The sequence below is a fragment of the Camelus ferus genome, unplaced genomic scaffold, assembly GCF_009834535.1.
Source record: "Camelus ferus isolate YT-003-E unplaced genomic scaffold, BCGSAC_Cfer_1.0 contig1814, whole genome shotgun sequence".
Taxonomy (NCBI): domain Eukaryota; kingdom Metazoa; phylum Chordata; class Mammalia; order Artiodactyla; family Camelidae; genus Camelus; species Camelus ferus.
Window position 1 is genome coordinate 17,908 of NW_022587858.1, and position 25,118 is coordinate 43,025.

The window sequence follows — 25,118 nt, forward strand, 5'->3', positions numbered from 1 at the left end:
GATGGAGTGTCAGGGCAGGGACCTCGGTGTGAGGAGAAGGAGCCCTGTCTTCAAGGTCTGGTGGGAGACTGGGCCTGGCCAGGGGTGGGAGGGTAGTAACAGGGAGGGGAGGGTGAGCAGGGGAAGTGGGGCTGGCGGGGTGTGGCCTGGCCCAGGGCAGTCGTGGTTCTAGTTCAGTGCCAGGACCCAGTCGGTGGCGGGGTGAAGGCTCTGGGGATGGAGACCCGGCAGGACGAGCAGGAGGGGCCCCACCTGGCCCCTCCCGGCCCCAGTGGCCAGGGCCGGTAAAGCAGGAGACCCACCCGGACAGTTTGAGCTGCAGGCGGGAGGATGAGGTGCGCGCACGCGCAGACGGACAGATGCTGTGGACGCCGGAACCCGCCCAGAATGCGTGGAAGCTGGCGGGAGCCGGTTGCTCCTGGACCAGCTCCTGGAAGAGGTACAGGACCTGGGGTCTGGGCCGCCGATTGCCCTCGGCTCGGCTGCCGCTGCTGGGCAGTCAAGGGGGCGCTGTTGGGGGCGCGCTGCTCGAAGCCGGCGGGTGACGCCTGGGCTGTGCGGCTGGGGAGTCGCCCAGGGAGGGGTGCGGAGGTGAGGTCCCAGCCGCGCGTCCCGTTAGGACCCTGAAGCGGGTCCCAGCCGCCTCTGTGGTTCGTGGTAACCCCGCTATTAGTAGTTCCTGAACCCCGTGTTTTTCCCGCCTCTTATACCCGGGTTTAGGAGAGCAGGCACAGCCCCGGGAGGTGGGAGGGCGCCGGATGGCTCCGCAGCATCTCCGACTGGCCCTCAGACCATGGCCTGCTCCTGGGAGTTGGGTGCGGTGTGGCCACGGGGCCTCGGATGGAATGGGGGCTGCCCCATGAGAGCCCCTGGATTTGCTCCCATCTCCCCCAGGGCCAGACCTGGGGATGGCCTCTGCTGCCCCAGGTTTGCAGGACACATGTCATGTCAGCCTGTCCCTGGGAGGAGGGCTCAGTGTACTCGGGGCAGCCTCAGTGGCTGACAAGGAATTTAGAAGTGGGCTCTAGCCCAGCATAACTAACTCCCCTTTCTCCTCTTGCTTCCTTAGTTGGTGGCTGTATTGGCTTTTCTATTATAGGTTATTGCTGGATAATGAACATAGGTTTCTGTGCTATACAGAAGAAACTTTATTTAAAATCTATTTTTATATATAGTGGCTAACATTTGTAAATCTCCCAAATTTATCCCTTCCCATCCCCTTTCCCTGGTAACCTTAAGATTGTTTACTAAGTCTGCAAGTCTGTTTCTGTTTTGTAGATGAGTTCACAGTGTCTTTTTCTCTCTTTATTTAGATTGCACATCTGAGTGGTATCATTTGGTATTTTTCTGTTTCTGGCTGCTTTCACTTAGAATGACGATCTCTAGCTCCATCCATGTTGCTGAAAATGGTTTTATTTTGTCCTTTTCATGGTAGAGTAGTATTCCAGTGTATAAATATACCACAACTTCTTTATCCAGTCATTTGTTGCTACATTTAGCTTGCCTCCATGTTTCGGCTATTGTATAAAGTGGTGCTATGAATACTGGGGTGCAGGTATCTTTTCACATTGGAGTTCCTTCCAGTTATATACCCAGAAGTGGGATTGCTGGGTCATAGGGTAAGTCTACTTTTAGTTTTTTGAGGGATTTCCATGCTTTCCTTAATGACTACACCAAACTGGATTCCCACCAGCAGTGTAAGAGGGTACCCTACCCTCTTAAGCCTCTCTAGCATTTATCATTCATGAAATTCTGAGTGATGGCCATTCTTTTTTTTTAAACATTTTTATTGATTTATAATCATTTTACAATGTTGTGTCAAATTCCACTGTTCAGCACAATTTTTCAGTTATTCATTGACATATACACACTCATTGTCACATTTTTTTCTCTGTGAGTTATCATAACATTTTGTGTATATTTCCCTGTGATATACAGTGTAGTCTATTCTACAATTTTGAAATCCCAGTCTATCCCTTCCCACCCTCTGCCCCCCTGGTAACCACAAGTCTGTATTCTCTGTCTGTGAGTCTATTTCTGTCCTTTATTTATGCTTTGTTTTTGTTTGATTGTTTGTTTTTGTTTTTGTTTTTTAGATTCCACATATGAGCGATCTCATATGGTATTTTTCTTTCTCTTTCTGGCTTACTTCACTTAGAATGACATTCTCCAGGAGCATCCATGTTGCTGCAAATGGCATTATGTTGTCGGTTTTTATGGCTGAGTAGTATTCCATTGTATAAATATACCACAGCTTCTTTATCCAGTCACCTGTTGATGGACATTTAGGCTGTTTCTATGTTTTGGCTATTGTAAATAGTGCTGCTATGAACATTGGGGTGCAGGTGTCATTCTGAAGTAGATTTCCTTCTGGATACAAGCCCAGGGATGGGATTCCTGGGTCATATGGTAAGTCTATTCCTAGTCTTTTGAGGAATCTCCACACTGTTTTCCATAGTGGCTGCACCAAACTGCATTCCCACCAGCAGTGTAGGAGGGTTCCCCTTTCTCAGCAGCCTCTCCAGCATTTGTCATTTGTGGATTTTTGAATGACGGCCATTCTGACTGGTGTGAGGTGACACCTCATTGTAGTTTTGATTTGCATTTCTCTGATAATTAGTGATATTGAGCATTTTTTCATGTGCTTTTTGATCATTTTTATGTCTTCCTTGGAGAATTCCTTGTTTATGTCTTCTGCACATTTTTGGATTGGGTTGTTTATTTTTTCTTATTGAGTCGTATGAGTTGCTTATATATTCTGGAGATCAAGCCTTTGTCGGTTTCACTTGCAAAAATTTTCTCCCATTCCGTAGGTTTTCTTCTTGTTTTATTTCTGGTTTCCTTTGCTGTGCAGAAGCTTGTAAGTTTCATTAGGTCCCATTTGTTTATTCTTGCTTTTATTTCTTCTAGGAGAAAATTTTTTAAATGTATGTCAGATAATGTTTTGCCTATGTTTTCCTCTAGGAGGTTTATTGTCTCTTGTCTTATGTTTAAGTCTTTAATCCATTTTGAGTTGATTTTTGTATATGGTGTAAGGGAGTGTTCTAGCTTCATTGTTTTACATGCTGCTGTCCAGTTTTCCCAACACCATTTGCTGAAGAGACTGTCTTTATTCCAATGTATATTCTTGCCTCCTTTGTCAAAGATGAGTTGACCAAAAGTTTGTGGGTTCATTTCTGGGCTCTCTATTCTGTTCCATTGGTCTATATGTCTGTTTTGGTACCAATACCATGCTGTCTTGATGACTGTAGCTCTATAGTATTGTCTGAAGTCTGGGAGAGTTATTCCTCCAGCCTCTTTCTTTCTCTTCAGTAATGCTTTGGCAATTCTAGGTCTTTGATGGTTCCATATGAATTTTATTATGATTTTTTCTAGTTCTGTGAAATATGTCCTGGGTAATTGGATAGGGATTGCATTAAATCTGTAGATTGCCTTGGGCAGTGTGACCATTTTAACAATATTGATTCTTCCAATCCAAGAGCATGGAACATCTTTCCATTTTTTAAAGTCTTCTTTAATTTCCTTCATCAATGGTTTATAGTTTTCTGTGTATAATTCTTTCACCTCCTTGGTTAGATTTATTCCCAGATATTTTATTACTTTGGGTGCTATTTTAAAGGGGATTGTTTCTTTACATTCTTCTTCTGTTGATTTATCGTTAGTGTAAAGAAATGAAACTGATTTTTGAACGTCAATTTTGTAACCTGCTACCTTGCTGAATTCTTCAATCAGCTCTAGTAGCTTTTGTGTGGACCTTTTAGGGTTTTCTATATATAGTAACATGTCATCAGCATATAATGACACTTTTACCTCTTCTTTTCCAATTTGGATCCCTTTTATTTCTTTCTCTTGCCTGACTGCTGTGGCTAGGACTTCCAGGACTATGTTGAATAGGAGTGGTGATAGTGGGCATCCTTGTCTTGTCCCAGATTTTAGCGGGAAGCTTTTGAGTTTTTCACCGTTGAGTACTATGCTGGCTGTAGATTTGTCATATATAGCTTTTATTATGTTGAGATATGTTCCCTCTATACCCACTTTGGCGAGAGTTTTTATAATAAATGGGTGTTGAATTTTATCAAATGCTTTTTCTGCATCGATTGAGATGATCATGTGGTTTTTGACCTTTCTCTTGTTGATGTGATGTATTACACTGATTGATTTGCGTATGTTGAACCAGCCTTGTGTCCCTGGGATGAACCCCACTTGGTCATGATGTATAATCTTTTTTATGTGTTGTTGGATTCTATTTGCTAAAATTTTTGTGAAGATTTTGGCGTCTATTTTCATCAGTGATATTGGCCTATAATTCTCTTTTTTTGTAGTGTCTTTGCCTGGTTTTGGTATCAGGGTGATGGTGGCTTCATAGAATGAGTTTGGGAGTAATCCCTCCTTTTCAATCGTCTGGAAGAGTTTGAGAAGGACTGGTATGAGTTCTTCTTTGTATGTTTGGTAGAATTCCCCGGTGAAGCCGTCCGGTCCTGGACTTTTATTTGTAGGGAGGTTTTTAATTGCTATTTCTATTTCCTTTCTAGTGATCGGATTGTTCAAGTGTTCAGATTCTTCTTGATTCAGTTTTGGCGGACAGTATGTTTCCAGAAACTTGTCCATCTCCTCTAGGTTATCCAGTTTGGTTCCATATATTTTTTCATAATATTCTCGTATGATATTCTGTATTTCTATTTTGTTTGTTGTAATTTCTCCATTTTCCTTTCTTATTTTGTTAATTTGTGCTCTCTCTTTTTTCTTCTTTGTGAGTTTGGCTAGAGGTTTGTCGATTTTATTTACTTTTTCAAAAAACCAGCTTTTGGTTTGGTTGATTTTTTCTATGGTCTTGTTAATCTCTATTGTATTTAATTCCTCTCTGATTTTTATTATTTCCTTCCTTCTGCTCCTTTTTGGGGCTTTTTGTTCTTCTTTTTCTGATTCATTCAGGTGGTGGGTTAAATTGTTCATTTGAGATTGTTCTTCTTTTTTGAGGAAGGCCTGTATCGCTATAAACTTCCCTCTTAGCACTGCCTTTGCTGTGTCCCATAGGTTTTGAGTGGTTGTGCTTTCATTATCATTTGTCTCAAGGTATTTTTTAATTTCAGCTTTGATTTCCTCATTGATCCATTGTTTTTTCAATAACATATTGTTTAATCTCCATGCTTTCCATTTTTTCTCCTTTGTTTCTCTGTTGTTGATTTCCAGTTTCATGGCATTGTGGTCAGTAAAGATGCTTGAGATAATTTCTATCTTCTTAAAATTGTTGAGGTTTTTTTTGTGCCCAAGTACATGATCGATCCTGGAAAATGTTCCATGTGCACATGAAAAGAATTTATATCCTATTTTTGGGGGGTGTAATGCTCTGAAAATATCCACCAAATCTAGTTTTTCTGTTGTAGTATTTAATTTCTCTGTTGCCTTGCTTATTTTCTGTCTGGAAGATCTGTCTAGTGATGTTAATGCAGTGTTAAAATCTCCAACTATGATTGTATTCCCATCAATATCCCCCTTTATCTCTGTTAGTAATTCTTGTATGTACTTAGGTGCTCCTATATTGGGTACATATATATTAACGAGTGTAATATCCTCATCATGTATCAGTCCTTTAATCATTATAAAATGTCCTTCTTTATCTTTCTTTATGGCCTTTGTTTTAAAGTCTATTTTGTCTGAAATCAGTACTGCAACACCTGCTTTTTTGGCTTTTCCATTTGCATGGAATATCCTTTTCCATCCTTTCACTCTCAATCTATATGTGTCCTTCTCCCTAAAGTGGGTCTCTTGTATGCAGCATATTGAAGGTTCTTGCTTTATTATCCAGTCTGCCACTCTGTGTCTTTTGACTGGAGCATTTAGTCCATTAACATTTACAGTAATTAATGATATATGTGTGTTTATTGGAGTGATGGCCATTCTGACTGTTGTGAGCTGATACCTCATTGTAGTTTTGATTTGCATTTCTCAGTTTATTAGTGATACTGAGCATTTTTTCATGTGTCTATTGGCCATTTGTGTTTTCATTGGAGAAATGCTTGTTTAGGTCTTCTGCCTATTTTTGGATTGAGTTGTTTGTTTTTTTGTTATTAAGTTGTATGAGCTGTTTATATATTTTGAAAATTAAGGCTTTGCTAGTCGTATAATTTGCAAATATTTTCTCCCATTCGTAGGTTGATGTTTTGTTTTACTTATGGTTGCCTTTGCCGCGAAGAAAATTATGAGTTTAATTACGTCCCATTTGTTTATTTTTTTCTCTTATTTCCATTGCCTGGGTTGATTGCCCTAGGAGAACGTTGCTAAGATTTATGTCAGGTAATGTTTTGCCTATGTTTTCTTTTAGGAGATTTATCATGTCTTGTCCATCTGCATCTTAAGCCTGTAATCTACATCTGTGCTTCAGTTTTGAATTTTGAGCTTCTTAGAGAACACCTACTCTTAGCTCATATGTCAGATTCAACGTGTCTAAAGCTGATTTCATTAACTTTTTTCTTGCAGCGTCTCCACTTATTCAGTGGGATAATCATTCTTCCGGTCTTGAATACCCAAAGGCTTGGAATGGTCTTTGATTTATCTTTCTCTCACCACCCTCCACATTTTGTCAGCTTCTGGAACTGTATGTTTTTGGTTTCAAGAGACTATTCTGATTGCTGATGCTCTGATGAAGAGCTTTCATACCTGATACATGAATTTTTCCTTCTGCTGAATTCTTGGATATTCTCTCCCCCCCTTTCAGTCAACCTACAGTTTTGACCCTCCAACATCTAGAGTCAAGTCAAAGACTTACCACAACCAGATCTCAGCCAGGTAGTCTCGACCCTCCATCACTTTGGCCTTACCTTATGTGTTCCAATCATTATGTGACTTAGCCTCCTAGGGTAACCTGTGCCTTATTAAAAACCAGGAGTCACCAGGATTTTCCTACCCAGTCCTCAGTTAAAACAGCTTAGAATTGCCCTGAGAACTAGTTGGAGCCCCATCCCCTTCATAGAGTCTTCCCTATTTACTCCAACTCCTTCTAGCTCCTCTTTGTATTCCTGCACTGTTTATGATCGGTAGCCCGTAATCTTGGCTTTGAGTACTGACTTGGTACCATTCCCGGGTGGTTTCCAATGTGTCTCCTCACTTAGCTGGTAACTGGAGAAGACTCCCTTGTTCAGCCTCCTTTATACCCCTCACCCTGCTTAGCATCGGGCAATAGCAGGCATCCAGGCAGTGCTTACCTACTTTATTTATTCGCAGGGGTGGTGGTGTGGATTATAGCTAATAACTATTAATTCAGTGTTGCAGTTAAAAAAGAAAGCCAAGAAAATCCATAAAACTTTATCTCCATGTTCAGTTTAGCGCTTTACCTCAACAGTTTTCTTAACTCTGTGTTTACATTCACATAGTGTTCAGTGCTTGTACAGTTCCCTGAGGCAAGCAGGTGAGATGTCATTATGCTTGACTTTCACGTTACATTTAATATTGTATATATTTGTGGAATGACAAAACCTTCTTTTATAAGTAAACAGCCGGAAGCCCAGAGAGACTAAGAGCCAAACCCAGGGTCGCCTGGTTAGTGTTTGGCACAGGCCAGGACCGCGGTTCACATCTTCCAGCTGCTCCTCTTCCAGTGCCTTTTCATTCCAGTGCTGGGAAATGTAGCCCCATCGGCCAAATGGCCAAGTCACATTGCTGCCCCTTTACCTGCCAGTGATGGCAGTTCTACAAAGAGTGGCAAAGGAAAGGTCAGAAATAGGAGTGATAAAAGGCATGGAAGTGCTGGAAATGGATCCTCAGCCTCCTCCTCCCTATTTGAGCACCTCACAGGTGTCCCACTCTGACAGTGCTTTTCATTGTTTATAACATAGTCTTTAAAATCAGACTAATCTTTTATAGGACATGATTTTATCCTGGTCCCTTTCCTGCTAGTAGTCACCGTCATGGGCAGAAAGTGCCTGACTGTGCTCTGTTTGTCACGTAGGTGGGAGGGAATGTGGGAGAGGGAACGGGTTGAACAGAAGCTGAGCTTTTTACAGCTCTGTTGTTCTAGGACCAGAGCAGTTCCACTCTTGCTTTCATCACCTCTCCACCTCCGAGTCCCAGCCACCCACTCCTGCCTACTTCCCCACATGCCACGCCATGGGGGAGGACAGAGTGGTGGGCAAAGCCCCCTCCGCCCTCTGCTCTTGGAGGTGCAGGAGCCTCTTTAACTTTTGAGCTGTTTTGGTAATTGGGCTTTTCCAGCTTTTCTAGACATCTGCTTTCCAGTTCTGAGAAATTGGAGATGTAACTTAACCATACATGGACTATAATAATGTATTCAGTGTCATTAATGTGATGTTGTCTTTAAGGTGTTCTGTGACTCGATAGGAGGTTTTTTATCTCACAGGATGCTTCACATCCAATTCTAAAGGCCTACAGGCTGCAGGTGTAATTCAAGTCCTTACATGTCTGTAAGGCAGAAATGAACATTATTTGGTAATATAACCATATGTTCATAGATTACAGTTAGTCCGCCGGCTCTGTATCTAATAAAAGTTTAAATTCCAAACGCTTCAAGAAAATTTGCGGAACATGTCTTTTGCTTGTAACTAGTTACAAAAACTGAAATCACAACTCTACCACAAGCCATAGTGTTTTCCAGTAGAGAAAGCCCTCTACTTTTACAACCTCTAAGTAATGCGGTGGTTCTTTGGGTGAGATGAGGGATGCCAGAGTATTTTGTTGGGAAACTAGAGTGGCATGACAAGTATTCTGGGACTGGTTACAGTTGAATCTCTACTTCCTATATGCTGGACTGATTACAGAGGCAATGTTAGTGCGGTAACCAGCTTCTGAATGCAAGTGTGTCTAGGAAGACAACAGAGAAAATAGAAGGGAAGTAAAGTAATGGAGGGACTTCAGAGGAGTACAAATGGTGACTTTGACACCACCAGCTGCTGACGTGAACTTGGCAGGAATTTGTGAGAAGTGGTGGGTGTCATTGCAAGCAGGAGATTCCTGCAGCTTTTGGGGTGAACAGGCAAAGGGGAGAACAGATATGGTGGTACCCCGGGGGCTATTTGTTTCCTGAATGTGAAAATGTCTGTTCCCCTGTTCAATTTTGCAGCCACAACTTCACATGACTCATGGCATTATTTCCACCAGAAAACCATAAAAACATAAAGAACCTCTGTTTCCCAAAGTGTTTGTTCTCGATCTGAGATGATTGTCCTGTGGTGGGAGGTAAGTGGGCGATGGGGCCTATTACATCACCCCCTTTCACTAAAAGTCTACCTCACTGCTTTTCACCCTACTCCTAGAGCTGCTATCATTCTGTTACACCTAGACATGTAAGACGGGCTTGCCTGAATCCTCACATGAAGAGGGACGGTTGTGTGCAGTTTTAAAAAATTGCTTGGGTCATGGGGTCCTATGTTCCCTCCATTGGAAATCACTCTTCCAGAGCAAATAGTATGCATCTATAGAAACTATATTGTTTGTAAGATGTCTTCAGAAGTTTTGCAGTAGGTTTAAATATTTGCTTGGTGATGGCGTCTTGATTGTTTGAAAGTGGCAAACCTTACTAGGGGCTTTGTGTGCTTCCTGTCTGAGAGTTCCTTTACTGGCTGTAGTGTGTTCGTAGGCAGCGTTAGAAAGTTACCTGGTCTGAGAAGCCAAATTTGCCCGCAGCTGGGAATTGGCAGAAGAGTCAGTTATGGAAGGAAGGCTTTAGGATTATCTGGTAGCAGAGTTCTGGGATCCAAACCCTGAGAAACCTCAGCTTTTGTAGAGTATGTTCTGTAGAAATAGGCTATTGGATAATTTTAACACTTGTTATGGGATGTAGAGTTGGGGAAAGACTTAAACGTGAAAGAACCTTAAAAGAGAATCTCCAAATATTTTAAAGAAGTCAGGTCTCAGAATGAGAGTTTTTCTGGAAAAGACTAGTCCTTCACTTCACAGGGGAAGCAGGGAGCAGGTGTAACTGCACTTATGGTAACTTAAAAGGTAAACCTCACCCTCCCACTTAGCTGTGTCCTGGTGTCCGTTCATCTCCAACATCTGTAGTTTTAGACATGACGTGTCATTTTCTGGTACTCCATTCTGCTTCTGAGTGAGAGACTGACACAAACTCACATAGCAATTGAAAAATTGCACAAAGGGCTTTATTGTTAAAAATGTAGGCCTGTGGCAGGGTGCTGCATTTGCAAGTGACTTTCAGTACAGAGAACACTTAAAAGAATGCAGTGTTATTTCTTTTTTTATTCCTTTAAGCCTTTGAATAGAAGGTTTTCTTTGCAGAGTTTCTGGAGTACATCAGAACAAGCAGGAACTAAAAATAGCTTTAAGAAATCACCAGTATAGATGTTGCTTATAGTATGGTGTCTGTCTTAAAGTTAATTCTTTAAAGCAGGAAGTTGTAACTCTCAATTTCTTAAGCAAATATAAACATTCTTGAGCCTTAATGACATTCTTTGTGGGGTGAAGCTGATTTGCTTCCACTCTGAGCATTGAAAGGCCTTCTACCTGTCCTCAATATTTTATTTTCCCTCTGTTGTGAACTTGTTATTAAACTTGAAGCAGATATAAATATCATTAGCTTGCTACATATGTAGATATTCAGTGTTACATAGTCAGAAAGTTTGTGTACATCGCATTTATCTACATAATTCCCCACTTTCCAACTGTGTTCCTGATGAAAGGATGGTGGGAAATGGCATTATGAGGATATGTCTTACAGTACACAGTGTTTCCCCTGTTCCCTCTAGCAGATCTGGATGTTCTTTCATCTTTCGGCTTCTAGACTTACTAGCTCTTTTTCTTAAGCCAGGTGTAACTCATCCCCCTGCGCACACACACATGCGTACACACACACACACACACACACACACACACACATTCTGCCGTAGGGAGTAGCGTGCACCATCCCATGCTCCCACTCCAGCTCTGGACCCACCCACTGGAGGCAGTGTCTTGCACGAATTCATTTGTAAGTTCCTTTTTAAAACTCGAGTGGTCGGGAAATTAGACTGATATCCACACCTAGTAGGCAGGCCCTCAAGGATAACTTCTATGGTTAATACCAGGTTATCTTAATGTTTGAGTACCTGGGTTTCATGTCTTCCTCTGCCAACTGTGTGACCCATGATTCCCACATTTCTGTCTCCACTAAACTTTTTCTCTCCAACTCTGGACTCTTACAATCTTCTGCTGATTTGACATCTTCACTTGGAACTCTGATATCTTAAAACCAACATATGTAAAAACTGAGCTCTTGGTCCTCCTACACCCAAACTGGTTCTTTCTGCAGCCTCCCCCATTCAGTTACTGGAAACTTAATCCTTCCAGCTGCTTGGGTCAAAAATCTTGGAGTTATTCTGACTCTCACTGACATACCACATGAATTCTGTCAATAGATCTGGTTTAACACTGCCTTTAAAACATATCCAGAACCCAGCCACTTCTCACCATGGCTCCTGCCTCCACTGCTGCTTCCCTGCCCTGAGCCACTGTCCTCTCCTCCTGCACAGCCCTTCTCAGAGGCTTCCCTCCTTTCATCTCTGACCCGTTTCGACTATTCTCACTCGGCAGTCAAGTGAGCCTTGAAAACCTATGTCAGATTGTGTCGTCCTTCTGCAGTGCCTCCCCATTTCACTCCGGGTAAAAGCCACAGTCCTTACAACGTCCTCTAAGGCCGTACAGGATCTGCACTGACCCTTCTCCGCAGCTCCAGCCGTGCCCCCATTCTGGAACATGCGACGTGCACGCTGGCCTTGGTGATGGTTATTCCGTCCACCTGGGACTTCTCACCTCCTAGTCCTAGTTCTAACCTCAGTCCTCAGTGTGGCCTGCTCTGGTATATAATACAACATCACCCTCATCCCATACCCTCAACTCTCTTTACCTTGCCATTTTCACTTTTTTCCATGGTTCCTCTTTCCTAACAGGCCACCTCCTCTGCTGCTCTGTTGTGTGAATTGTCATCTCCACCCCCCACCCCAGCTAGACTCCAACCAAGCTCCGTGAGGACAGGACTTTTGTTTTGTTTATTGATCTATTCCAAGTGCCTAGACTAGTCCTGGGTACATAGTAGGCAGTCAAAAATTATTTGCTGAATAGATTAAAAGACTATTTTAAAAATGAATCATCCTTTCAGGAACGGGTGAGGAAAGGAAGCTGCATGAAGGAAAATGGTGCTAGTAAATAATGATATTTGCCTCTTGTTCTTTGTGTGATTTATATATGTGTTTTAGTCTTAATTTGGTATCCCAGGTTCTTAATTTAATAGCTGTATTAAGGTGTAATTTACAGGCCATAAAATTCACACATTATAATTGCACAAGTCAGCCATTTTAGCTATTTCTAGAGTTGTGCAACTGTGTCCTCAAAAAGTCCCCTTTTGTCTGTCCATATGCAGTTCGCCCTCCCCCCAGTGGCACCCTGATTCTATTTGTTTTTGATTTTTTGGCAATCACATCTCAAAAGAATTATTTACACAGCAGTACTAATATAGCTTTGCGCTTTTAGAAATGACACACTTAAATATAAAATCAACGGTCATTGCTGAATGTAGGTAGCAGTATCAGACATCGGTGAGAAGAATGGACTTGGGTGTCAGACTGGCTGCAGTCTTACCCAGCTCCACCATTTACCAAGTTACCCAAATTATTTTCTGCCTCAAGCTCTTTATCTGTTATATGGGGGTAATAATAGCAGCTTACAGAGTTGTTGTGAGGATTAAGCAAACAGGGAAACAAAATTTAGTATAGTGGCCAGCTTATGTTATTACCTAAGAAATAGCCTTGCAGGTAGAGAGCAAAATTCAAATCAGTTTCTAAAGTATGTGTAAAATATCATCCAGTTCCTGCCTGGTTTGTAAACACGTATGCCGACTGCAGAATGTAAAAGCAGACTAATTTCCAACAGAAAAGATCATTTCTCAGCATTTCTTTCAAAGGTAGTTGCAAAATCATTTTTACTAAATTTTCTGTGCCCATCTCTGACAGAGCTTTGACACCAGGGAGGTAATTATCTATTTTTTTGTTAAAATCATGCTGACCATCAGAAAGTGTTCTGAATTATATTTTAGCCTTTATGTTCAGAAATACTGTGAGACATCTTCTAAATTAATGGGGGGAGGGGCATTCATTGTAGCTCTTGTAGCCTGATAAGCCTGCATTAAATTATCTTTTTTTAACTCTTCATTAAAGTAATTAATTAATTTTTTGCAGGGGGTTGGTAATTAAGTTTTTATTTAGTTATTTTATTTTTAGAAGTACTGGGGATTGAACCCAGGCCCTTGTGCATGCTAAGAATATGATCTTTCACTTGAGCTATACCATCCCCCCTAAATTATCTTTAATAAGTCCTTTTTCTCTGTTTTGTTATTTACTTTTATGTACAGATGCACAAAGCAGGGTCATCGGAAGCCTCTCAATTCCAAAGATGATAATAGTGAAAAACATTGCGCAGTGACAGTGAATCCTTGGCATATGAAGAAAGATTGTAAAGTCCTGAATGAATTAAGAAGGTATTGTTACATTAACATACATGTAACCATGGCTCTCTTACCTTTATTTTTCAGTTTATAATGAAGATGCTCCCCACCCGTCAAGGTTGCTTTGTTTGATATAGGGAATATCTAAAGCCTTTCCTGCAAGTTTTTTAAATAAGTAAGAGCAGGTAATTTATCAGAAGTGGGAACAGGTGTAATCTGCTCTGTCTAGTATGGTAGCCACCAGCCACATGTTGCTATTGTGAATTGAGATGTCCTATAAGTGGAAAATACATAATAGATTTTCAAGACTTCGTACAGCAAAAATAATGTAAAATATTTATTAATAAGTTTTAAAAGTGTTAATCACACTTTTGAAATGATAGTGTATTGGATATTTTGGGATAAATATATTTATTACTGGAATTAATTTCACTTGTTCCTTTTTATTTTCTAAATGGGATTACTGGAAAATTGTGACTTGCACTATGTTTCGGTTGACAGTGCTGGCTTCTAAATTATTGCAAATAATATGAAAAGAAAACTTTGATTAAAAATTTTGTAATTGAGTAGTTGATTTATATCATATTAGTTTCAGGTGTACAAGACAGAGGCTCAACATTTTTATAGATTATATTCCATTTAAAATCACCATAAAATAATGGCTATATTTCCCTGTGCTGTATGATACAGCCCTGTAACCTATCCATTTTATACATAGTACTTTTTACCTCTCAATCCTCTACCCCCTTCCTGCCTCCCCTCTCCTCCTTCTCCCCATTGGTAACCAACAGTCTGTTCTGTGTACCTGTGAGTCTATTTCTGTTTTATTATTGTCATTAATTTGTTTTATTTTTTAGATATACGTATAAGTTAATACATAGAATATTTTTTTCTTTCTCTGACTTATTTCACTTAGCATAATACCCTGTAGATCCATCCATGTTATTGCAAATGGCATTATTTTATTTTTATGGCTGAGCAGTATTCCATTGTGTGTGTGTGTTCATGTGTATATATGTGTGTGTATATATATGTGTATATACATATTGTATAATATACCACACCTTCTTTATCCAGTCATCTGTCAGTGAACATTTGGGTTGTTTCAGTGTCTTGGCTATTGTAAATAGTGCTGCTGTGAACATTGGGGTGCATGTGTCTTTTTGAATTATATTTTTCTCCAGACATATACCCATGAATGGGATTGCTGGATCACATGGAAGTCTATTTTTAGTTTTTTAAGGAACCTCTATACTGTCCCCCATAGTGGCTGCACCAATTTACATTCCCACCAACCGAGTAGGAGGGTTCCTTTTTCTCTTAAAAGGTCAAAATTCTCTACATTTATATACTTTCCTTACAGTTTAGGACACAATTTGGCAAAAGCCAGATAGAATTTAATAGCAGTAAATACAGTATTTTTTTTAAATGGCCATGCATTATGGATAGATATGTTATTGATGAGTTGGTTCCCTATTTTGTAGATGCAGAAGTTTTTATAGCTTCACAGACATTTCAGTCTTGCAGAGAGAAAAATGTCTTTGCATTTTGCTGAACTTGTCCGGGTGGCTTTATCGAATTTGGTCCAGGCCTGCAGAGGTGAATACACATCCAAACCTGAACCATTGAATGTCTGCAAGATTTTAAGAGTCTAGAATGTCAGATCTGGACTATAACTCTGGTGAATGACATCAGTGAGTGGACTCAAGAAAACTCCATTTGAGTGCAAAGCCTTTCATAAGCCAAAAAAGGCTTTGAAATTCTGGCAAAGCCAGAGACTTTTGTGCACCACATATGGCCACAAACCCATGGGGACAACCACAGGCCTTCTGGAGTGCCAAGGGAATTCCATGTGAGGAGTCCAGCACTCACAGGAATCCAACAAGTCCCTGCCAGCCAGAGCACCTTCATTGCTACTGTGCTGTTTTGAGCAAATGCCTTTTCATCAGGTTCAAATTGGTTTGTTGTTATTTTTTTGCATAAAAAAATCAAACAACTCCTTGTTCCCTTGGTGAAAGTAAAAGCCTAACATTTTCTGATTTCTTTTGACAGAGAAAACATGAGCCTATGAATCTAACCTCATCTGTGATGGTCTGCAGCTGGGAGCAACCTGATCAGTGTCAGTCCCTTTGCAGCCATTGGCTGGGAGCCTGCATGTTACCTGGAATGGTACTTGAAACATGTCACCCTAGCCGTACCTTCACTGTGGGCTGGGAGGCGAGTCAGTCAGGATCTGCATTATGGAATGTATGTTTCAGATCCAAAGCTAGGAGATCTTTTTTAATAGCCAGAGAATATAGTCATAAATATATCTATTAATGTATTAATGCAAGAACCTTTTAAATATTTTTTATTATAAAAATTTACCCCCCAAATTTGAAAATGAAAGAACAGTGGAATTAAAAATCATCTGTACCTTAATTATACATAAAGAAACTTAAAATCCTTCTAAACATTTTTTTTGTTCAAATGTAGGTATTTTTCCCTTCCAAAAAGGAAAATTATTGTTTCACATTTTTTTGCTTTTTCCTTTTATTATATATTCCATATCAATAAATATAATTCTTTTAAATCCCTTTTAATGGCTGTTTAACACTATATTGAACAGATATATAAATAGTCCTAGGTTTCAGAAATTTAAAAAATTGTCATTACAATACCACTGCAAAGAATATTATGGTGTTTCTAATTTTAGTTACTAATTTGGACTAAAAATTAACAAGTTTGCTTTTCTTCATGTAAAACAATGGTTATTTTATGAATGAACTCTAAGGATTTTAAATGACTTTTCAGTAATTTCAACAAAGAAATTATCTTTAAGGCAAAAATGTATGATGGTTTGCAAATCTATTTTTATTATATCTTCACTTTTACCAGTGTCATATGTGTGTGTGTTTGCACAAGTGCTTTAACTACCAGCAACGTAAGAAAAATCTGTGTACTAAAAATGTGAAAATAGTTAGTTTCCTCGTTTGTGTTTTCATTCTCCCAATATAGGTTTTGGATGACAAGCTTGTATTTGCAAAAGTACACACCCTGTGGGAGGTGCTCTGTACATACGCTGAGATACTGCACATAAAATTGCCTCTGAAGCCCAATGATCTGAAAACCCGGTCCTCAGCCTTTGATAATTTCAGCTGTTTTATGAAAGTCCTCCATGTGGATGAAAGTATCATCAAGCCGGAGCAAGAGTTTTTCATTGCCCTATTTGAGAAGAGCTGCGTGAATGACTTTTATATTCAGGATAGAGATACATTCTTCAATCCAGCCACCAGAAGCCACATTGTAAGTCTAAACCGAGTTTAGCTGCTGTCTTGGGGGTGATTTAGAACCTGCTGTTGAATTATCAGTGATTTGGTTTGGTTGGTTTGGTTTGGTTTTTAAAAGCTGCCCATAAAAAGGAAAAAAGTGAAAGAAAAGAAATATGCCTACAGATTCCTGTTAGGATAGTAAACAGTGGCTGGTTAGTTATCCTGTATAAACCACACACTCTTTTAGAATCTTTTTAGGTTTACTTCATCCTTTCTCAGATCAAGTATCAAGTAAGGGACAGTGTTAAAAACAATTCGGGATTAACAGGCTTGTGAGCTCCGGGATCTGCAAGGCAGCTTTCCCTCCCCATGGTGTAAGTCAAATGGCAGAAATGAAATAAAGCACCTCATGTATCCTCCGGTGTTAACAGGAAAAGGCTAATCTTCTTGACCTTGTTTCTTCCTGGGTAAAATGAAGATAATATGTCAGGAGGCGACAAGCTCACTTAGGGCAGGAACCATGTTGTCTTGTTCACTGCGGAATCCCAGGCACCAGGAAGGCTGAGTTTAACGAGTGAGTGAATGAATGAACTGTAGTTCCCCCAGAGTTACCATGTGGGGCAGTGTGGATTAGCAGCTAAGAGCATAGACTCGAGAGGGGAGGGTACAGCTCAAGTGATGGGGCGCATGCTTAGCACGCATACGGTCCTGGGTTCAGCCCCCAACACCTCCTCTAAAATAGACAAATAACCCTAATTACCTCCCCAGCCCCCACCAGAATTACCTTACTATCTCCCCGCCACCAAAAAAAAAAAAAAAAAAAAAAAGAGAAGAGGCCAAGAGCGTAGACTCAGGCTGGAACACCTGTGCTGGTTTCTAGCTGTCGACCTTGTAAAAGTCATTTAGCCTCTGTGTTTATCAAGTTCCTCATCAATAAAATGGGGATAATAATAATACCCACCTCGTAGAGTTGCTATGGGGATTAATGAATCTGTGTCAATGTTAGAACAGCCCTGGCTAATAGGAAGTACTATGCATCTGTCAGCTCTTTTCATAATTACTGACAGATGTTATTATCAACCAAAGGAGTATTAGTTCTTTGTAAGGGAAATAAATGTTAGAGCATTTCACTTATCATTTTCTGTAATTCAGGATTTTTCCCTCTGAAATACCATTTTCTGTCTGTGCACTAGGAAGCCACAGGGCTTTCCAAATTTCATCTGTCTGGGTTCTTGTCATTATGGCAATACTGCAGAGTGTTGACATTTTTTAGGGACTCCGTCTGAGATGACAGCAACCCCTCAAATTCAGGAGCACATCTCTAACTGATAACATCTCGCATGAAATGACGTTTTCAAAATGTAACAGCTTCAGACGCTTAATGATGCCATAAATTCAAGGATGTTATATCTAAGCTCTTTAAATAAATCCTGTCATTGTAATAAAGGAAATACTGTATTATAGCGCTCTATGACTTTGTTATCTTTGCTATCCATTTATCTGACTCTCTAAGACCAAAGAAAGCAAAGACTGAGATTGATCATTAGTACTGTGTGGTACACGTATATGTGGATGAAGACAATACTGAAATGCACTGTTTAAGATATTAAAATGGACACTAAACAGCTGCTTGATGCACATGCATGAACAGAACAGGGAGCTGGGTGCAGGGAGCAGACACTGAGCTTCCTGGATCAGAGACCCAGCATAGCAGTCCAGCCCAGCAGTCCACCTGTTTTATATTTATGTCCCTGCAAAATTAGCAGTGAGAGTCTGAAATGAACTTTGGGGACACTGGCAAACAGCTGTCATGATTACTAATGTGGGACACCAGGATTCTACAGTGTTTAGTTGGCATCTGTGCACAACCAGTACTTTTCCACTAAAGCCTGTTGTAATTGCTGGTCTCACATCCAGGCTGAGGAATCATCTTATGTGGTGTTTGGGAGGGAGGTAAGTGGAGTCAGGACCCATGTTAAGGCTGGGTGGGTAATAATCTGGTTCTAGTACAGGAGAAAGGAAAGTAGGTCAGGTGGGAAGGAGAATGACTGGATTTAAATTTTGTTTCTTGAGTAAGCTAAATATATAACATCATGTCAAGTTTCTTTGTTGTTTATATTCCATGTGCTGTCACCGAATAACTACTGAATTGTGGGGACAAAAAAGCCTGGGTTTTAGAATTGACCCTGCCCCTAACCTGCCAGAGTCCAGGTTCCTCTGGGTGTCCAAGGAGGGGGCTGGACCATCAGGTGTCCCTCCACTGCAGCAGTTTGGGTGCTTGGGTGGCCTAGTTTTTTTGCTGTGGAAGACTGGCCCGGTTGTAGGACATTAAGCATCTGCAAGGCTCTCACCAGGTACCCACGGTTGTCCCAGGAGTGTAACATCCAAGCGTTCCTTTCCACCCATGTTTGCAAATGACCCTCAAGGGGTTAGTGTTAATACTGGGTGAGAATTATGAAAAATTATATGGTACCTCTATCCCTCCTGGCAAGTGAGGGCCCCTTATTTACAAATGACCACAAAGTATTAGCACCACATTTTATCAACAGAACATGTGAACACGTGGTGACAGTGACGCTCACCTGTTTGCTTCTGCTTCCCAGTGCAACTTCAGCCTCCGTCAGAGGACCTCAGCTGCCCCAGCGAACATGGCCTTCTGTACAGGGAATGGGCTCCTCCTCGAAGCATAGACAAGAAGCAGCCCTTAGATCTCCTCAGGTGAGCTGTTGTGGAGAGCACTCCAGTGGGAAGGGCTCAGGGTTGCCCTCATGGCTTCTGAGTGTGACAGTCCTCCAAGAGTGTTAACAACCAGGAAGCTCACAGGAGCTCTGGGCTTTGTTGTCCCAAGTTTTTACTGGAGGCTTTATTACGAAGACAAGATTTATTGGGTCACTACCGACATGGCTAACCCAAACCCTAACTGTAAGTCAAACCTTTCCTTAGCCCTAAACGTTGAGCCCCTTCCTCTCCTGGTGGTCACTCACTTGTCACAAAGCTCAAAGCCCCTCTCCTCTAATCACATGGTTGGTGTCTCTGGCTGGCCAGTCCCCATCCTGAGTCATCTTATGAACACAAGCCATCCAAGGTTCCACCATGAATAGCAAAGACACTCCCATCTTGGGAAATTTCAAGCCTTTAGGGGTTGCCATCCAGGAACTGGGAACAAAGACCTACCAAATTCTTCATTAAACAGGAGTAAAGGTTAGATTTCACTTAAATTATAAAATAAGAGAGAAATTCTCACTGCTTTGCTGTATCTGCTATTCGACACCGTTTCACTACACCATGTGACTGTATTGTCGCCTTCAGCATGTGTCTTCTCAGAGCACCAGCACCAGCTGCTCCCCGGGAGCTTATGCTGTTTGGGCAAGGCTGCTGGGGGGAGGGAGGCCAAGGACAACCGAGCAAACAAAAATAATTGGGCGAATAAGGAAACAATGTCAGATTGAAATGAAGGAAATAACACAGTGTTGAGATGGGAGACTTGGGGAGATGTAAGTCAAGAAAGCTTTCTTTGAGTAGGTTACACGTGAGCTGAGATGGCGATAAGGAGGCTGGACTTTGAGGATCTGGGAAAAGTCACCCCAGGAGTAGAGGCAGCTTGTCCATTGGCCCCGAGGCCAAATGTGCTCAGCAGGTTTGAGGAGATACTGGAGCCAGTGCTGCTGAGAAAGATGAGACGCAAGGTTTAGAAGGGCATCAGGAGCACGGAAAGGAGTGTAGACTCTAAGTGCAGTGAGAAGCAGTCATGATAGTTTAAGCACTAAAGTAATTTTCTCTCACTCATATTTTGCAAAGATAATGTGGAGAATGAATTGCAGGGACCTAGGAAGCAGGGAGGCCGGGTTGGAGGCTCTTGGAGTGGGCCAGATGAGAGATGGTGGGAGCCAGGGAGGAATGCATTTGGAGAGTGGGGCTGACAGGATGCAGTTATGGGCTGGCTGTGGATGGTGAGGAGAAGAGGAGGGTCAAGGTAGCCCCAGGTCGGCCTGGAGCCAGGTGCCTGTTCTTTCTAATCTCAGTGCCCCATGCAGGTGCCCACCTACTTGGGCAAACCTCTTAATCTTCAAAGTGAGGGTTTTAAAACACTGTGAAGTGTTTTTGCTTGTTTCACACTTTATGGAAAGATTCAAACATGTACAGAAGTAGAGAGAACAGCACAGCCAGCCTGCCTGTATCAGTCACCCAGATCCAGAATTATAAACTCAGAGTCACTGTTGTTGCATCTTTCATCTCCACCTCCTCCCCTCTCCCACTAAGGGATCATTTTGAAGACATTCCTACATAACTTAAACTTTCATTAGTGAAATGACAAGGTCTCTTTCAAATACAATTGGAATATTCCATTTTTTTAGGGTTAGAAAATAATTCCCTGATTGTCACAAAAATACACTTTTAAGTAGTTTTGGGGTTGAAATCAGGATCCAGACTAGGTTCAGACATTGCAGCTAGCATATCTCTCAAGTGGGTTCTAATCTATAATTTTCCTGTTTCTCATTTTCCTTGAAAATTGTTGAGGGGTTTCTCTATTTCCTGTTTGGCTGATTTCATTCTCCCCTGTGGTGTAAGACTTGTTTCTCCATCCTATGTATTTGCTTTAGCTAAGTGATTTGATCGTCCCCTAAAAGCTTGATCTGATTGAGGTTCAAATTTGTGCAAGAATACTTGTTATGTGAAGTTTTGTACTCCTAGCATAAGGTACATAATGTCCAGTTGACTCTCTTTTTTGTGATGACAGCAGCCAATAATGATTGTCACCCGAGATCATTATTTCAAAAAGGATTTTATTTCATGTGGTCATACTCTAATTTCCTCCCTCAATTATCAGCAGGATCACAGTCATGAAGAGGCACTTTCTCATTAACCCGGGTTATCCTGTAGAACAGTTTTAAAAGAGGATGATTGTACACATGTAAATATTTAAAGTTGATACATTTTTCTTTTCTTTTTAAATTTTTTTTTCTAATGAAGTTACTGAAGATCGAATCTAGGACCTTATGCATGCTGAGCACATACGCTGCCACTGAGTGTATCCCATCTCCCTTAAGATTTATATTTATATGATATTTTCCTTGTGTTATTTTTGTTTTCTTATACAGTATTTGATGGCAGGGCAATGGGTTTGATGGCTCTTTAATCATTCTTTATGGGCTTTTGGGGTTTGTGAGTGTTTTTGTAAAGAAAACAATTTTCCCACTATTTTAAGTATGTTTTGCTAAGGAAAATATGTTGATCTGTTCCCTGCTTCTGGTCCATGTGTTCCCTTTGTTGCTTCCCACTAGTGGCCCCTTGAGCTCTGTGACAAGACTAGAATGTCGTTAATCCAGATTGAAAGAGATCTGAAGAGATTTATTCAAGGAGATGAAATTTGTAGACAATGTATTGGGAAGTATTGAGAAAGTTATTCATTAGGGGAAGGCCTGGGGTTGAATTGTTAAGTGCACAGAAATCTAAGCTATGAACCACCAAGACAATTATTAACTCCAGGAAAAACAAAGTAGGGAAGAAAAAGTAAGCCTAGCAGACAACTTGCTACAGCTCTGAACAGTCTGTACAGAGTCCTAATAACGTAAAGTAAGGATACTGAGCTGGTCAAAATTATAATGTAATTGTATCAAAAGGTTGGAAGAATGAAGTTTTGGGATGTAGATGAGATGGGGATTGAAAGAGAGCTTAATCCTCATTTTCCAAAATAGAAAGTTAAATAGGTGTTACATAAACCTGAAAAAGTCAGTAGGCTGTGTTACAAGGATATTAGTCAGAGAAAGGGAGTAATTATTCCAAGAGTCAGCAGTAGGAGCTGAACGTGGTTGCTTCTGGCCAGGAAATGGGGCTGTTGTTGGGAACTGCTCCTTTTTACAATCGGTGTTCGAGAACTGTTTGACTCTTTAATGAATGTATGGTATAACTTTGATAAAAAGAAATCAAAGCTGAATTTTGAAAAATTGATGTTAAGAATTGGGGTGTTTTTCACAGAGAGAGATAACAATCAGACAAAACTACATTTGAAGGGATCCTCATTATTCCTAGCATTTCAGCAAGGATTAGGGGGCAGACATCTGTTTAAGGTTCAAAAATTCTTTCTGACCTTCTTGCCGACATGTAACCTTTGGAAGTAATGAACTCCCCGTCACTGTAAATATCCAGGCAGAGGCTGCCTGACCAGCTCTCTAACTGTAGCAGGGTGTGTTTACCATTGGCCAGTTAGAACAGGCAACATCTAACATTCTTTCAGTTTTGAATGTGGCATTTTCAGGACGGATAGTTGATAAGAATGTATTACAAAAAGCTTAACAAGAAAGAATCCAAGACATCTCAAACCCATTGCCAGGGTTTTCTCTGCCAGACACCATCCTGAGCCTGCCATCCATGAGCCAGGCCACAAAGCCCAGTCACATGAGAATGAACACACTTTGTCCCTCCTATCTGATTTGGCATCGGGCTCAGCACTGTTCCCCATGGAATGGTCCACGCCCAGGTCTCTGATGATGAAGCTGGTCTCACAGCAGCCCTGTGAGCGCTGGTCCAGCCCAAGGGGGTACCTGTGTGAAGTTTCCCAGGACTCCAAGCTGTTCTCAGAGCTGAGTCCCCCATAGGCTAAGCCCTCGGAGCTCATCTCAGCTCCATACTGAGCCAGAAGCCTCAGAGAGAACTCAGAGCTGAGGAAATCCACAGGTTTTACCCAGCACTGCCGAGTCAGCAGTGCGCCAGTTGAGGGAAGTATCAGCAGCAGCAAGACACACCTGAGCCGCCGTCTCATTGTTCCGTCTCATCCCTAAGCCCTCTGTGTCTGCCTGTCTGTCTCCCTTTCAGGACCAGCCTGGCACCGCTTCATGCCCTGCTTCCTTTCTTGTAATCTTGCCTCCCTGGCCTGTTCCATCTGCTCCAGATTAACTGAGAAACATTGAAGAGTTTTTAAAACCTATGAACAACAGACGTGCTAGATACAAAGAATACAGGGCAGTATCTTCCTCAGTCACATCCCTCCTGCCCTCTCCCATTCCCACAATGAGTTTTATAAATATTTTTTCAGAGAGACATTGCACTCCCAGTTGTTATCATTATCAGCCATTTCCTTATTATCTGTGGTTTACGATGCATTTGCTCCAGGGACTTTCCCGAGATAAGACAGGAGCAGATGACTGAGCCAGTTGTTGATGTCCACTTGTGTCAAGCCTGTTAAGAATGATATTTGGGGGGGATTTGTTGAATGTGCCAGACTGTCCAGTGAGTGGTGATGATCCCCTGCATCTGCTCCGGAGTCAGCCTCGTCCCCTCCTTTGCTCTGTTCTCATTTATCTCTCTTCAGCAGGTGAACCAGTGATCTGTACTTCTATGATACATAAAATACTTCTTATTTCACGGTAGAATTTGGGGGGCTGCTATGAAAACGCATATGTTTTAAGTGTGAATTGAGCCAGAGGTTTAAACTTAAAGCCCCCTTGATTTAGAATCAGAAATTAATATGATGGAGGGAGGGTATCGCTCAGTGGTAGAGTGCATGCCTAGCATGCATGAGGTCCTGGGTTCAATCCCCAATGCCACCATTTAAAAAACAAATAAATAAACCTAATTATGCCCCCCCAAAAAACAAAGAAAAAAGGAATTAACATGAGGATTAAGCTACAGAGTGATTATGTGTGCCTTCTGAAACTACCTTCTGTCTTTCTGCAGGAAATTCTGCGCAGAGAAGGTCGGAATCTAATTTGCTTGGCTGGGCTATTACACTCAGATCCTCCTACTGGCAGCAGTCGTGGGGGTGACTTGCTTTCTGTATGGATATTTTAATCAAATAAACTGTACCTGGAGGTAACTTTTCCTTGTTACCGTGCTTACTTAACTTAGAATGACATTCTCGCAGCATCCGTGTTGCTGCAAATGCCCTATATTGTCAGTTTTTAACGGCCAAGTAGTATTCCTTGTATAAATATACCACTTCTTTAGCCAGTCATCCATTGATGGACATTTAGACTGTCTCCATGTCTTGGCTATTGTAAATAATGGCTACTATGAATCTACTATGAATATATGGGGTGCAGGTGTCATCCTTAAGTAGGGTTTCCTTCAGATATATGCCCAGAGCAGTATCCTGGGTCATATGGCAGTCATTTCCTATCTTTTGAGGAAACTCAACTGTTTTCCACAGTGGCTGCACTAAACTGCATTCCCACCAGAAGTGTAGAGGTTCCCCTTCTCCACACCCTCTCCAGCATTTGTCTTTGGGTTTTTGAATGATGGCCATTCTGATTGGTTTGAGGTGATACCTCATTGTAGTTTTGATTTTGCATTTTCTCTGATAATTATGATTTGGTGGGCATTTTTTCATGTGCCCATTGATGATTTGTATGTCTTCTTCTTCGAGAATTGCTTTTTCTAGTCTTCTGCCCATTTTTGGATTGGGTTATTTGGTTGTTTCTTATTAA

General features: G+C 41.2%; 1 protein-coding gene across 1 annotated transcript; it reads left to right on the forward strand.

The window, feature by feature from the left end:
• Positions 1–541: 541 nt before the first annotated feature.
• Positions 542–19,530, forward strand: LOC116662485 (anoctamin-6-like). The gene is made up of 4 exons (XM_032476194.1): positions 542–591; positions 15,497–15,691; positions 16,442–16,729; positions 19,299–19,530. The coding sequence occupies exons 2-4, from the start codon at positions 15,512–15,514 to the stop codon at positions 19,383–19,385; spliced, it is 555 nt and encodes a 184-aa protein (XP_032332085.1). The 5' UTR covers positions 542–591; positions 15,497–15,511; the 3' UTR covers positions 19,386–19,530.
• The last annotated feature ends 5,588 nt before the right edge of the window (positions 19,531–25,118 follow it).

What these genes read in the sequence shown, in the direction of transcription:
- LOC116662485 (XM_032476194.1), top strand. Translation starts at nt 15,512, where the DNA reads ATGAATCTAACCTCATCTGTGATGGTCTGCAGCTGGGAGCAACCTGAT. An exon ending in CAGGATCTGCATTATGGAAT is followed by an intron (nt 15,692 to 16,441) that starts GTATGTTTCAGA and finishes CTCCCAATATAG; the next exon opens with GTTTTGGATGACAAGCTTGT. An exon ending in CAGCCACCAGAAGCCACATT is followed by an intron (nt 16,730 to 19,298) that starts GTAAGTCTAAAC and finishes TCTGCTTCCCAG; the next exon opens with TGCAACTTCAGCCTCCGTCA.